Below are 17,140 nucleotides of genomic sequence, written 5' to 3'. Positions count from 1 at the left end.
TAAAAATCCCGCTACAAGCGCCTTGCTTTTTTAAAATGTATATTAATTTGTAGAATAGCTATGTTTAAGATTAAAAGGTAAATCCAGTTCAAAATTAATATTTAGGTCTTTAATAGGAGACAGATACTACTTTTTTATTGTTGTAATTTCACAAGTAAAACCCTTTTTTTAAATGAATTACGAGAAAAGTATTGTAAAAACCTGTCATTTAATAACATTTAGAGAATTAATTTTTACTTTGCATAATTAGACAGTAAAGTTTATCAGCATTAGCCGCCTGTGATTTTTAATCTTAAATTCATTTTTTCAGTTGCGGTTTATCGGTCTGTTAAATAATAATAATAATAATTTATCACCTTATATTGTAATCGGTGAGGAGGATCGTTACTCGTTAGGGGTTTTCAATAATCAAGAGACATGACGTATCTACGTCGCCGAACGAACGAATGTTTTATATCTACTCCTCGGTACAGTATATTTGACGATAGCGACGATAGTTATGTCGTCTGCGCGTATATTCTCTCTAGCGGCTGTATCTCTCTTTGTTGTAAATAAAGGGAAAAAACAAGGTGTAATAAGATCACTCGTGTGCCATCGTGCAAACGAAAGATAAAAATATCATGTTATTGCTTTTTAATGCATTTATACGCTATATGTCATACATTGTATTGTGTATAACTATTAACAAACAACCCGCGAGCCACTAATGATTTACATTTACCCATCTTTATCTTTCGTGAACGTGGTGTATGACATTACGTAATCATTGCAGTGTTTCGGTGGATCTTCCGCTAGTTTATTATAATATTATAAGATATATTATATTATAAATATTATATACGTATATATAATAGGTACTTATTACCTATAGTGTACCCGAAGTCGTTTAACTCGTTTATGAAATTTTATTGCGTAACATCGTTATTTGTCACACACCTATAATGTATGGCGTAAAGTAATTAGCGTGTACTACATAAACGATCTGAACATTAGCGGTTATCCATTATATATTTTTATATTACTACCCGTGTATTATATCTCCGCAGAAGCATAAAATAGTCAGAGACGTATTTAGGCCGTCGGCCGAGGACCTGCCCCTTCTCAGTTACGTCTAAGTTGGGGGTAGTTTTAGTGCTTTTATTGCGACATTTAAAAATAATAAAAATCCAAGAAATTGTTTTTTTAACATTTAAAAATTATTGTTTTGTTTTTTTCTTTATAATAATTATAACATATTATAGCTAAAATTTAAAAATAATAGTATGAAAATAAGTTTATAAAAAAAAAAATTAATAAATAACAACATATAATAATGAATAATATTAAAATCAATAATTATCTACAATTTAAAAACTTTATGATTACTATTTAAAAATATGCATTGGAGTTTATTTCTTAAGTAGTTACGCACTTACATCGTGCAATATCGTCATTGTAACTTGTGATATTAAATCAATCAAAATTCACACAACATATGAAATCGTCAACTAAAATTAATATTTATTTTAAAATAATTGTGGGAGATAAAATGAAATTCAAACAAAATACATCAAAATAGTTTAGGCAAAAATTGCGATTCGGTCGCCACCACTCTCAAAAAAATAACGTTGTGGTGGTCTATTTCGAATATCCGACATGTTTAAATTTAATTTAAAATATAATAAAGTATAATATTTCAGGTAGTATAATTATATTACACATTGTTCATCAGTCTCGTGGATACACCGATAAATTAAATGCATGTGGGAATGTCGTTTGTGTTGCCTACCCATACGGCTCGCATAATATAATTGATGCATCCTACAAAAAATATTCCAATCACTTATAATTATAGATATATAATATTATATTAATTATATTAACTAAGTACATGGTCAGCAATCTATTTTAATATATATGTATATATATATGTGTGTGCTTACAATATTATTGTTATTACTTATCAACTATTGCAGATGAGACACGTAACGGTTTATAATTATGGTAAGTATCGTAGTAAATACTAATAATGACCGTTTTCGATTTCAAAACCGTTGAGCACATACATTCAGTTAAAATTTTACAAAACGAAGAACAGAAAACTCAATGGACAGCCAGGGAGTCCTTTTGGATCACTATTTAATTTTAATCAAAATAATTCCTAAGAGATCATAGAGTTCTCAGTAAAAAAACATGCATAAAGCGACTTTGTCTAAAATAAGACCGAAAAACCAACAGCAGTTAAATAATAATAAAAAAAAATCTTAAAAGTAGCTTCGTTACTACCGTTGATTTTAATTCAAAAATTTATGACAAAATTAAAGTTAGTTTACGTTTTCCGATTTTAATTTAAAAAAAAAAAAGATTTGAATTCGGCAGAAAAATGTCTATAGATCATACGTATTAAGGAACAAAGAAACACTTTGAAAAAATGTAATTTTATTTATTTTTGAATAGTAATTGAAAACTTGAAAATATGGATTTTTATCAAATAATTATTGTAATTAAATTAAAAATTAATAATATAAAGAGTTTTTTACAATCTATATACATTTTTCTGTCGAATTTAATTTTTTTTAATCAAAATTGAAACCAAAGAAGGTTATTTTTATTTAGATTTTTTAAACTAAAAGGGTGCTTACTAAAAAAGTGGCATTTGCAGGTACCAGCATTCAACTTCATTCTCACAAATATACAATAACTACTAACAATTATATCCTGAGCAGCGACGACGAAATTAAAATTATCTTATTGTTCCTCTTTAGATAAAAGCCATAACGAGATAGTCCCTCAGTGGCGTATTTAGGTTTTTATCATGGGGAGGGGATATGATTTTATAAATGAAGATACCAATGAGAATATTATACAATATATCATAATATTTTAATTCTTGCAAATTTAATCAATTATTGATAAAAAAAAAAAAAAAATAATAATAATTTTTTATATAATATGATAACATAATTATTTGTGTTTATACAGCCTATGGGGGGGATTTATTCCCTTGACACCTCCCCTCCGTAAATACGCCACTGTAGTTCCTTAATATATTTTTTCGTCTGCCAGGCTGCAGCTATGTCCTTAATAATGTACACTACCTACACCAATAATTTACGCCTAGACTGAATTCTCACGCAAAACTTTGTTAGAAATTACATTATTTTTTTAAACATATATGTTCGTTGTAACGACACAAAATATATTATATTATAAAGTGAGCGCGGTTTCATTTTTATAATAACGGTCTACAATATTTCAGTACATAATATTATATTATAATACCCATATACACGCCACCGACGAGAAGCCAGTTATAATATGTTATTACGACCAACGTACTCGTACCATCCATTACGAAATGAAAACTTTGAGTACGAGTGGTTCTGCGTGTAGGTATCAATTATTGTTATTATTATTAGCGGTCATATTTTCGCAACTCATAATTGCGACCAGTAATAATAATTATTATTAAGGCATAAACTATTATAATAGACATGCAGTACGAATCACGAACGGTTTTGTCGCGAGAATGGGAAATCTTTGTACAAACATTATTTTACTAGCATAGTTTGAATTTGAAATTTGTAATTTTTTCGTTCGAAATTTTAAATGTATTATAACATTCTCCGTATAATATTATTACTAAAATCATATTGCACCGTTCCGAAGTCCTAATATGTATAATATTTTATTATGAATAGTGTGTACCAATGATATTACATTATGTATACAAAATCTCGAATCTGATATTAGTATTCAATATATTTTATATAATTACCGATAAATAGTAGGGAATAATACTCATAGATAGGCGAATAATTGAACGTTAGCCAGACACAAATAATTATAAGGTACACGTTGTACCCGCGGTATTATATAACTTGCGGGTGGCCATTATGTCATTATGATGATATTTATAAACGTATTTAATATTATTACATGTTATAATATAGTTATTATGTGTTAACATTGCATAAATATGGGTATGATATCTGAAAATTATGGTGAATAATAATAAGTATATTATAAGGATAAACTTACTTGCGCTGCTGTTAATGAACCCCTGATATATATCGTTGAGACTGTTCGCATCACTGGACATAACTGAAAAAAAAATCCCAAAATTTTAATTTATGATTACTTTGTTGTATACTAAGTAAATAATGTATCGAACATTGGACAGACACTAATAATTAATAAGCAATAACTACGTAAAAGTTCGATTGAGCGGAGAATTGTGCAAAAACCTAATATCAACGAATGCTGTTTAAATGTTTAGCGTTTTATATTCTAGTTTTGTATATTTCGTTGTACAGGTACTGTGGACACTGACGAATGTATGACAATACTGAATACAATAATATCATTTTAATTTGTATAAACTAAGCACTTCATACCTATCTTCTGTAAACATATGGTATTTACTAAACTTACACACGTTCACAAAAATTCATTCATCCTTATTAGAATAGTACATAACGATAATTTAATAACGATATTATGTAGACACCTATTATTTTAATATTATGTCTCGCATGTTAATTGTTTTGTTTTTTGGCATTGATTTCTTAAGTATATTTAATTTCGTAAATCATACCAATCAATTAATGCTTTTGATGTGACATACTAATTTGTTTATTAAACGCTAATTTAGCATTTAAAATTAGACACCCAACTGTCCAAGTGTCTCATAGCAAGCATTTTGTTAAGACCATTTTACATAATGACGCACATGGATAATGTATCGTTAAAAGGTTCTTTCGTATAATATACTACATTAGAGTAACCTTTCACGAGACCTCGTGCAATTTAGTGGAATGGCGTAAATAATAATGTTTTATTCAATATCATATTATTATATATCTTTACGATAACAATATTAAGGTATTCATTCACACTATAAGTTAATAATAATTAATAATTAATTTTAGTATTTATAAAATAAATAATAATTAACACCTTTTAGTGCTTGCATATTTCATATTATCAACAAAATATAACAAAGGTAATACTTAACACGATGTATAATTATATGGACAGTTATTTAAATATTAAATTAACTATGGAGGTAACAGCCGTCAAACTAATAGGTATATTTTTATTTTTTATAGTGATTAGTATTTAGTAGTTAGCTACTAATTAGTAAATATGAACACTAAATTTATTATAATAAACTTATATTGAAAGAACATGAATAATTTAATGTAACTATTGTTTAAATTATCAACAGAGATTAGTGCAGCAATTATTTAAAATTATTTAATGAATAAAATTTTTCTTAATATTTATAAAATTTATCCTTTCTATAATTGTGCATTGTGTAACCACCAATTATAGAGGAGGTCTATAAGAGTTGAACGTCTATTGGTTTTTTAAATTGTTTAGTTAAGATTGTTAAGTTATTAAACAATTATATTTTATAAACTTTACAAACATCATTACATTTAAAATAAAAAACCTATATAGAAAAAATATATATAAAACTAGAAAACGAATAAAAAATAGTACGCACAACTTTTTTTTTTTTTAATCAAGAAAATTGTAAAATCTGTACGATAAGGTTTATAATAAGCACAAGTGATAATAAAATAAGTATAAAAAAGACAAAATAACAGGGTAATACAACAAACAGGTTGATAATTACAATTATTTATATCAGATCAGACAGAGGGCATGAGAGAAGAGACCATCCATTGATGGGACTTCGTGAAAAGCTTAATTTTTTAAAATTCTATACTATACTAATCATTAGGCACTAATGTAAGTAAATTAATTTTAACTCTATTAATATAAAATTTAAATTTAAATTCTTATTCTTATTTAGATTCTGCGCTGAGTACAATGATGTATCATTTAGGCTTTGTCCATAACAGTTTTTATTTTATATCCAAATGCTTTCAATAAAAGGGTTGTTGGTTACTCCATTCATTCACAATCAAATCAATATCTTTATATACACTTACACTTATTAGTAAATATTATTTTATAGATAGTGAGAATAAAAAGATTAAAATTAAAAAATTATTATTTAAGATAGTTGGTATCATGATCAAGATGTAATTATTTTAACATTAATTCATTCGCTGTTAAAAAATAATAACATTTTTAAAAATTTGTCGTAAGACGATGAAATATGAATCATTAGCCGATTATTAATTTACAAATTTAAAATATGATGCCAGATAATTCGAGAAATTATATTTGTTTTTTTAATTATTTTTCAATTTAATATACTTTTTTTACATATTTTTTCAATTTTAATAATGATATGTAGGAATGTTAATGGTATTATATTTTTTTTGTATTTATTATGCACGTAAAATATGTAGTCATAAAATATACAAACAGTCAGTTAATCAACAATTAATTCTCTTATTTTTTAATTGAATTAATATAGTTATGAGTGTTCTACATGTAAATTATACGTACCTACACGATATTCTACGTACTAGAACTATGATGGTGTTTTATTATTCGCATACGATGTTGGTGCTGTATCAATACTATTATACACAATATATTATAACGAATTAGTTTCCTTTGATTGCACCTACGATATGACCTTCAATATCCGTAATAATCGTTTAAAAAAAGTAAGAATAATAATTCTTATATAATGTTTACAAGTTTCACAAGCACTTTAAATAAATTAATATAACTCATTTACTCGTTTAAACACATATGGCACATATACGTATCGTACATTTATTATATATATATAGCAATAAAAAATGCGATGTCAATGCAATTTTTACATTAGCATTGATATGATGATATTAATCTGAATTTTTTCTTAAAAACAAACATTAATTTATTATAATAGTTCTGAAATACGTTTGGTATAAAAATATTTAAGTATATTTTTTTTTTAAAAAAGGTATTTTTTTCAACAATGAACGCCATTGCTATGGCAAATAATTAGTTTTTTTCGTATTGTTATATTTGTAGATTACAATAAAGCTCATGTATCGAGGTGGATCTCCTTTTGTGTGTAGTGAATATGTTTTATTCTGCGTCGGAGAAATAAAAAAATGCAAATCATTTCAATTTGTAAAAACTGACGTCATATTGATTAATTGAGTTTTCTAGGTTAAGGATTTATTAAAATGTCCATGATTTGTGGTGAAATTAAAAATACTAAGAATAAATAAAATAGACATATACGGTATACCCGCAACTACTTAGACATTTCAAAATTTACAAAACATGATGTTTACCATTTATTATAAGAATTTACTTCTACAATAATTCTGTAATTAGGAAATGTCATAAATTACTTGTCATATTAATGTAAACATTATATATTATTATAAAAGACATATTTTCATAATAATAAGGAAGACACTTTTTGATAATGATTTTTATTGTTCAGGAAGTTTTGATTTAACGTGTATAACACAGTTTTACAAATACATAATGCGTACATCGTCTTATAAAATATTAATTTTTTTCTCAAGGACGCGAAAAATTAATGACATACCTACAACTTACATAGCTTAATTGTTCTCGCTGTTTTATAAAACTAGAGTTTTAAATGTTCATAACAATTGAAATTTATAGTTTGGTGTTTCGACAATTGAATGATTTTATTAACTTTTTATATTTTCAGCAAATATCAATTTTTACGATATTAACTTATATAGGTAAATATCTTCCGTAACATTAAAGATAGCTATTATAACTAGAATTTATTATAATAACCTTGTTTTATAAAATATAGTCTTAAAAAAAGATAATAAAAAAAAAATGTTATTGGATACCATGTAATAATTTAATTGTAAAAAGGTAAAAATTAGAATATTAAGTACTATTAAAAAATATAATAAGTAAAACATTCATAACTAACTTTATACCTACTTGCAGTGTTAGAAAAACGTCTTTATATTAGTTAATTAACCATATTTTACTAAATTATCAATAAACTATCAATTGTTTTAATATGATAAAATTAGTGTTTGAAACTAAGAGAAAAGCAATTATTGAAAATTATATTTAGACATAATGTAATAAAACTTACATAGCCATTTTTCAAATATAAAAATATAAAATAAACACGCTAGCTATACTTTTAAAGTTTCAACCTCACTAATAATAAATTTAAAAAGAATAATATAAATAAATTAATAATCTAGTAAAATATTAATTGTAAAAATTAATTTTTTTACACGAGTATAATTGTAATTTGTATTTTTATTTAAAAATTGTTTATTATTAATATAAGGTTGATTATTAGTATTGTTTTAAATTGGCTTATAAGATTATTAATAAAAAAATTTTAAAATAAAAATTAAATATTTAAAAAAATATAATTATTGCTTTAAAATTTGAAAACATACTTAGTATTTATTATTTTCTATCTTGTAAGCAGTATAAAATCTCTGTAAGAAATAATTGATAAGGTTATTGAATTATTATATTTTGTGCCTGCTGGCTATTACTATTTGTTTTAATTTTAGGATTGCGGGTGGATAATTTTGCAAGGGCAAACAAATATAATATAAAGAAGGTATTTTTATTTAAAAATAACAAGATGGTTGTAATATTTTATAGTGCTAGTCAGATAATAGTATTTTTAATTAAATTAGAAGGCATGTATTCAAATCTATTGTTTTGATTTTTGAATTTATAACAATTAAGTAAATTATAGTAAAACATCCATAAAATAAATACTGCGATAATTCAAAATTGATCTATTAAGATTGAACGAAAGAAGTGATTTTAATTGTTACCAAAAAGTCACGAAAGATAGGGATATGAGAACTTCTTAATTAATTTCAATTTGATTAATTATTAAACAAAAGTCACGCAGTTAAATGTGTCCTTGTAATATTTAACAGCGGTTTAATGATGTACCAGTGTTTCGCAATGCAACCCTATGCGATATAGTTTTAAAAATTACATTGTTCGTTATAGTTAGGCTAAGATAGAATACATTTCTGAAAACGAATATTTTATTTTAAAACAATAATTGTAATTGTAATATAAGTGTAATTTATAAAAATCAATTATAACCAAAAAAAATTGTAACTAATTACATTTTTTAGTTTTTTACTATAAATATAATATATAAATAATAATAGTAATAATTAAACATGTATAATAATTTTTATATCTTATAAAAATAGTATTTTTTAAATGGGTTTACAAATATCCATAAAATATTTATTATAGTTTTTTCAGTTTATATATTATAATGCTATTAGAATATTTTCAGCCTACATATTAAACTATTATAATCTTATTGTCTTATATATTAAATACATTTATTAATTTTCCTTGAACTACCTACACTTAATGAGAATCGTATTTTTTTAAACACCTCTACAAGATTGTCAATTAAGAATTTGATAAGAAGAATATAAATGTATGAAAGTATATTATTTTTTATACTTAATATTTTTAATGACGACGATAAACAACAAAAGTATTTTGTTTTAAATTAATTAATAAAAACAAATAATTAATAAGTGGGTCAGTGATTTCGAGTTTGGCACTTTGTTCAAGGAATTTTTCACATTAAAATGAAATCTCGGATTATGATCTAAGAAGTGGTACTCATTCAATATTTAAATGTTTGAGCAAAAACAGAAAAAATTGTCCCTGAAATTTTAGCGCAAAAAATTTAAGATTTAATTAATTATAAATATACCTATTTATAAGATTAAATATTTCAATGCTTACATATCATTGATAAATTGTGTCAATAAAAAAATGAATAGACTAAAAAAATAAAATATTTTATGAAAGCTTATTGATGTATAAATAATTTACGATTTTATCATTTTTTACAACTTTTTACATTTTATCCAGGACATGTATATAAGTTGTATAACGTCACAGATAAAAGAGAATATCAGTAAGTTTAAATCACAAGAAATTTAAAATATATTTAATATATGGTTATATGTTGACTGTTAATGTTTATTTTAGTTAAGCAAGTTGAATATATTATAATATAGTATTATTATTTATTACTTAATCATTAAAAATTATGGTACTTTGTGGAAAATAATATAATTATTGCTTGTTTTTAAATTTATCAAATGATTTGTAAAGAGTAATAAATCCCGGAAAAAACCGATTTCTGCATAAATATATTATAATGTATTACTATATTTGAAGTTGCCTTTGTCATAAATTTTGGCCTCCCTTTGTTTTAAACTCCAATGTATTTTTTTTTCTAAAAAGTATTATGTGCTTGAATATTAATTTTCTGTGTAAACTTATGCTATTAGTAATTATATGCTTATAGCCATTAAAATATTTATATAAGTGCCAGTGGCATATAAATGTATTTTTTTTTTGTAACTAAAATTGTAGACATGTGCACAGTAGGCAAAAAATTATTTTTTATTTTGCCTTCCCCTCTTTCCCAAAGGAAAAAATACTCAAAGGCACGCCACTGCTCAATGTACGCCGTGACTAAAGATTTATAAAACATTCATCGCGACAATTGTTTCGTGTCAACCGCGTTATGAAATCGAGTATAATATTATACTTTATTATGCATGACATATATGATAATAATTTATATACTATACGGTGTAGTGTGTACACAGATAGTACAAGTAAATATTGCAAGAACTCAGAGTAGGTATATATGCATTATGTATATACACTTGAGATGACTTATAATATCTCGACGCGTTTGAAGAACAAAAAATACGACCGTAATAAAAAAAAAAGAAAAAGAAAAATGGGTAAACATTTTAAAACTACGATTTTTTTTTTTTTTTTTATCGCGTAAATAACGACTCCGAGCGGTAAATCCGTCAAGTCCCTGTCACAGATAACAGCGCAATTGTTTATTTATTTATTTTTTTTATTAATAAAACGTGCACTACAACTGCTACTGCACGTCCCGACATTTTTATGTATTATATAGGCGCGCGCGTATGTATATAGATATATACGATTATTGCCGCGGAACATTTTGTCGCTATCATCGTAGGTATATTCGCATGTATAAACTCGTGTATTATACGAACATAGAACTGAGTTTTCGCACAAACTGCAACGGCATGCATTTATCGTATACATCATATTTTAATTATGTGTACCAACTATAGTCTTGTACGCGTTTATCTAAAATTATTGTCGTGTGTCAACATCGCAGTCGCGGTTTGTCGGCATTGTGTAATAATTGTATGCATAAATGCATAATTATTCTAAAGACGGAGACGTATTTTCGCGAAACGTCTCCGCGAGACGTCAGATGTGCGTACACAGCTGTTCGCGTAAATATAATACATATATATTACACGCGACACGTATGTACAAGAGGTAGGTACCTACCTACATCACTGCAATACTGTATACTTGAGTAGTTGTGTGTGTGTGTGTGTGTGTGTGTGTGTGTGTTACGTACGTAAAATCAGAGGACGATCTCAGAGCACGACGTTGCCCAAGAGTGATTATACGTACGCATTGGGTATAGAATTTATGACGGTGATGATGTACTGCAGGAAAAACATTGACGTTTTTCGCACAAACCACAGAGGAACCGTAGTTGTCGTCAAGGCCACGGCGGCGTTTCACAAAGAGAGGTATCTGCACGAGCCGGAGGATAACAATAATGGGTACCCGAAAAAAAATAATAATAATAATAATAACAATAATAAAATATCATACGTTATAATGGCGACGACGAGATGAAAAACCGTGGAGAAGACGGGCCGCAGGACACGAACAATAACATGTCGAACATGCGCGTTATCTGCGCGTGTTTGTGTGTTGCATAAGACTTTATATAATAATAGTAATAATAATAATAATAATAATATGCGTATTATTATACCACATACCTATTGGGTTATAGATACCTGTACGGACGGCCGATGAGCTTTAACACGTGTGTTCGCGATAAACGATTGTTACTATTATATGGTTGTTGTTATTGTTATTGTCGCACATATACTTAATGACGTCGACGATGATTATTATTATTATTATTTTTTTTTTTTTTTTCATTAGTCCGTCGCCTATATTATATTATTATAATATATCTAGACGCCCAGCGCTATTATAATAATATATTATGCGCGGCGCATCATCATCACGTTATATTGTTGTACGGATCGACGATCCGCATTCCACAAACGGCCGAGTCCCGTCAACGATATTATTATAATATACGTCGCGATTTGAGAGATGCGAGACGACGCGCACGCGACTGTCTGTCAGTCTCTGACAGTATCTGACGCTGATGGGAATCGACGTTTAAACAAATTCACATAGTGACGAGAATGACGTATTGACGGAGGTGATGCGAAGTCATTAAGAACAAATTTCGTTCGACGATATATAATTTACACAAAATTATAAAACATATTAATATTATATACGTAAAATGTCATTATGCACTCTCCCGGATTGACGGGTAGGTACTACATCGTCGATTTGATTTCACCGGTGTCCGCTGTATAGATCGACGTATTCATTAAAATAAATAGCGAAAATATTCATAAAACGTCTGACCATAAACTATATTATTATTATAGTGTAGTCGATGAGCACACTGATGAAACATTTTGAAATCAACTATCAAGCGTAATGCAAGTATAGGTACTCACTAAAATCAATGATAATACGTCCGTTACGTACCTATGTGATGTTAATCACTGTTTACACGAACGGAAAAGAAAACAATTGCACCACGATTTTAACTACTACGATAACTTCTATATTTTTATTTTACCAATAAGCAATTACTTATTGTGTGTAAAAATCAGTAATTAAAAGTAAAAAACACAATATACTAAGTTATACTTACAGCTATGAATTAACAAATAGTAATAATTAATAACCATCAAGAAATGCGTGATTCAAATTAAAACAATAATCATTATATTGTCGAGTATTGGATAAACGACCCTCATAAAAACAAGTTTTGAAGTGTAGTTTCTTACAATTTTCGCAAACCGCAAATCATAAATTTACCATGCAATATACCTATTAGTTACTACCTAGTACGGATAAGGATAATTTAACATCAGAGATCAGCTGATTATTTAGAATACAAATATAGGAATTCTTCGAAAGTTGAGTAAGCTCGACAAAATAATTGTTTGAAATATCTGAAGCTCAAGGTATTTGAATTTTAATATGAGCGATTTAAGCGGATAAGTAAATGATTATATAAATAATTAAGTTAGAAAATTAAGTAATAATTACCAATAAAGGAATTTCCTATATACTTATTTTTTATTATTTTTTTTTTTTTTTACTATTATCATATTAAATCAAAGAAATAAAAATAAAAAATACGTACAATAACATTTTTTTTCTATTTACCTACCTTGTGTTGACGGTAGGGAGTTAATATTAACAACTCTACAATAAATTATGCTTATATCTTGCAATAACTGAATTATAAAAACATTTTTGAATAAATAAATACAATTACTCGATATAAAAATTTAGATTAAAACTTATGATACTATTTGTTATGTTTTGTTATTCTATTAGTCTAATTGTATTTCTTTGTAATGATTATTAAAGATTTTTTTTTAAGTCGACATAATATTGGCTGCATTTTAATATTATATATTTAACTGGAATTATTAGATCAAACTTCTTGGAAGTACGTTGCAAGATGTCTTTAAAAATATAACATATGGTTTTACATCTCCATCTGATTTTACTAAATAATCTTAATTTTACAACAAAAACTTGTAGGATATTTTAGATTTTAGCCAATCTGTATTTTATAATACTATTGTCTATTTCACTCTACAAATTATACTATGTGTTTGTGATATAGTTCACTTGAATATAATATGTAAACGAAAATGATCGGTTGATAAATTTTAAAAGGAGTTTCCAATAATATAAACATACAAATCTGTTTGGAGATAATCTAGATTTGTTCATGCTTAAATGCACATACTATATAAACAGAAATACTACATTTTCTCTCGTAAATCAATACACATACTACTATAAGATAATTATTAAATATTATAAATAGAAATTACAAATAAATACTGTTAAATCATCACATGTACGTTTTACAATTTACACTATTGAAAAATGACTCGCCATAATTTCAATTATTGCAAAGAGCAGATGTCATCCATTGTAACTCAAATCAAATAGGTATTTAAAACCCACACCTTAAAACAAAACATAAAGTACTTAACAACAGGTTTCATGTGTAAACATATTATGTACTATTTTCAAATCAAATTTACACAAAATCGATATTATACTCTCGATTACAGTTATGAAGAAATACGTGACGATTTAATTGGTTTATGTTTTTTATTAAACAACTTAGATGAAAAAAAAATGCTGTTTACGTGCTATTGTTATACAAAGTACTTATTATGTATATTGTTTATGATACTTAATACTAATATGCGAATATAATAACTTTAGTAAGTATCGTCGATCTATATCGTTCCTTTAAAAATAAATGTATCTATTGTTCATCTAAAATGTCAGAAGACGCTACCACGAGTAAACGAGTGGGTATACTTTCAAGAATAAATATACCTTTTTATTTGTTTATGTCGTCGTTCTTCAACTAGTATGCGGTCAAAAAAACGTGATACATTAAGATTCTGATTTAAAAATAGACTAAACTTACTCACTATTATTATAATTATTAAAATGTGGCATACAAATGCAATATTTTAAAACATAAATTAAATACATTATTTTACTTTGATCATGCTAATTAATTCGAGTAACGTTAAATTAAAAATATGACGGGATATTAAATTGATAATAATAATATAAGCACACACGATAATGAGTACTATTCTATTGAACTGTTCTATTTTTCACTGTTTTATAATTATAATAAGAATAGTTTAAGAACCTCGTCACATAATAAGGATCTTTCTATCTATATTATATATCACTAATTACTAATAAATTAGGTATCAATATATTATGCAAATTATATTATATTATATATAGTGACAAGACACGGCAAAAAAAACTGTTCTTTCTAATTCTTTCCAGTCTATACACATCATGTCAAGATATGATTTAAAAATAAGTTTTTTTTTTTTTTAAACAATTTTAATTAAAATTTTAATATAACATAATGTAATCAAGTTATTATTATGACATTTTAGACCAATGGCATCACATATAAAAAATAAAACACTAAAAAAAACCATAAACGATATTTAAACACTCAAAATATTATATAAGCTTACCTTCCCTCTTGAACCTGGTGATGGGATCCATGGTTTCGGACTTTCAATTCACTACTGATATAATATAATTGTGTCTGATGCGTTTATTCGCGAGTTTATTGCGTAGTCGCGTAGGCGATTCTTGATTGAACGCGACGTTAAAAATGATTATGAATAATATTGCCTGTGTACGCAATGTGTTTTTACCGTATGATTAAAACCATCAGTGACTCCGGAAAAAAAAATAATTTAAGATCGAAAACAATGAGCCCGTTGAACATAGTGCCAGCCTCGGGGATTGACCGTCCTTTGTTTATCCTTAATAAAAACGCGGCTAGAAACCTTCGGAAGTAATAAATCATCTAGATACGTTTCTAGCATTATGTTCTTAATCCCAAAATATTTTCAAGATTATTCAATATTTTAAGTTTATTATACAATAATTAAAAATATAGTAGTTATAGTAGTTATAGTTAAAATTAAATGGAAATTTTTGGAAGATATTAAAAAAGGTTTATATTTAAATGCATATATTCTAGTAAGTATAAAAAGAAAATGTTCATATACCTAATGTAAATAATCAATTAATACTTGCTTATTGGATGTTTCTAAAGTCAAATATTATATTTAAGTATTTAATATGAAATCTCAATTATATAATAGTTTATATTATAAATTATACATTTATTCCGCATTAATTTAAATTAAATTACAATCTATTTTTATTATATTTGTTTTACTTAAAAATGATTAGATACAAAATATAAAATACGTATGATATGTATAATATATATAATACTGAGATGCATTAACAGCGGTTGGCAGTAAAATTTTTAAAGAACCTTAAAAAACATATGTGATAGAGGAATTCTTTGAACTCTTTGAAATTGAATAATGTAAACAACGAATAATAAATTACTTGGATCAATTTTAGGTTTTGATTTCTAGGAAATATATCCATTACCCTAACCAATACGATTAGTTTCCAGTGACAATATGCTTTTAAATGGAACAAATTAATATCTCAATAAATAATAGTAGAGTCCAATGTTTGCATATAAACCCTCCTAAGTTAAAATCACTAACAGATTTGTACAAATTAAATTTCAATATATCTGAAAAGTAAATCGAGCTTTTGAAAATGTCAATAATATTTGGCGTATACTGAACAAATTCATTGAAATATAGTTATTATATTTAAATATATTTTCTTTGAAATTCAAGGTTATTGAAACCTACTAAGTAAATATACTTAAATAGACGTCTTATCGTATATTATGCATTTCATATTTACGCATTCAGACCCACATGTTTTTTTAACTTGTGTATTTTACAACTTTGCATAATATACCTGAAATATAATAAAATTACATCAATGTATAAATGTTCAATAGATATCTTGATAGTCTCACAAAGTATTGATTTGCATAATTAATGAGCAGCTTAGTTATTTAAAAAAAATGTGTTCACCTATAATTAATAATTACATTTATTTTTATTTTATTTAAAAATAATATTTTAGACTATAATTATTAGATTTATTTCTATTATTATTATTATTTTTTTTTTTTTATTTCATTTAAACAACTCTATAATAAGTATAATACATATTATGTAAAATTGTAAAATGATAATAAGACATATCGCATTTACATAGAACCGGATTAAACATTTTATAAGCATGCAAACCTTAAAGTAAATATTGATTATAAATGGCCCTTATATACATGAGAAAATGTATTAAGTATATATAAAGAATTTTAATTCGAAAAATTTGCTAGTGTCTCATGTATCAATATTTCTATAAGCCAAATTCAGATTGAAATAATACAGCGATTTTTTGTGTAAATACTCATGTAAACAATATACATCTTCCATAAATTTAATATATTTGATGTTTAAATACTTAGAAAATTAGCAATTTCAGCCATAAAAATTTTTACAGAATAGTTTAAATATAATGACGAATGTATGGAATGATAATATATCGTACATAAATATAGGTATGTATA

At 25.9% G+C, this 17,140-nt stretch overlaps 1 protein-coding gene across 3 annotated transcripts in view; it reads right to left on the bottom strand.

Annotated features, from left to right (window-relative positions):
* LOC112601794 overlaps nucleotides 1–17,140 on the bottom strand; it is a 122,120-nt gene that overhangs the window by 50,197 nt on the left and 54,783 nt on the right. For 2 of the 3 annotated variants that reach the window (XM_025349576.1, XM_025349593.1), the window contains one exon: nucleotides 4,021–4,083. In XM_025349576.1, the coding sequence (XP_025205361.1) occupies nucleotides 4,021–4,083 (63 nt within the window). Of the gene's footprint in view, nucleotides 1–4,020; nucleotides 4,084–15,149; nucleotides 15,202–17,140 lie in introns of those variants that run through there. The other variant, XM_025349585.1, reaches the window with a different exon arrangement.

This window comes from Melanaphis sacchari, unplaced genomic scaffold (assembly GCF_002803265.2).
Source record: "Melanaphis sacchari strain LSU unplaced genomic scaffold, SCAv2.0 Contig0_pilon_pilon, whole genome shotgun sequence".
Taxonomy (NCBI): Eukaryota; Metazoa; Arthropoda; class Insecta; order Hemiptera; family Aphididae; genus Melanaphis; species Melanaphis sacchari.
This window is presented reverse-complemented; position numbering and strand designations above follow the sequence as displayed.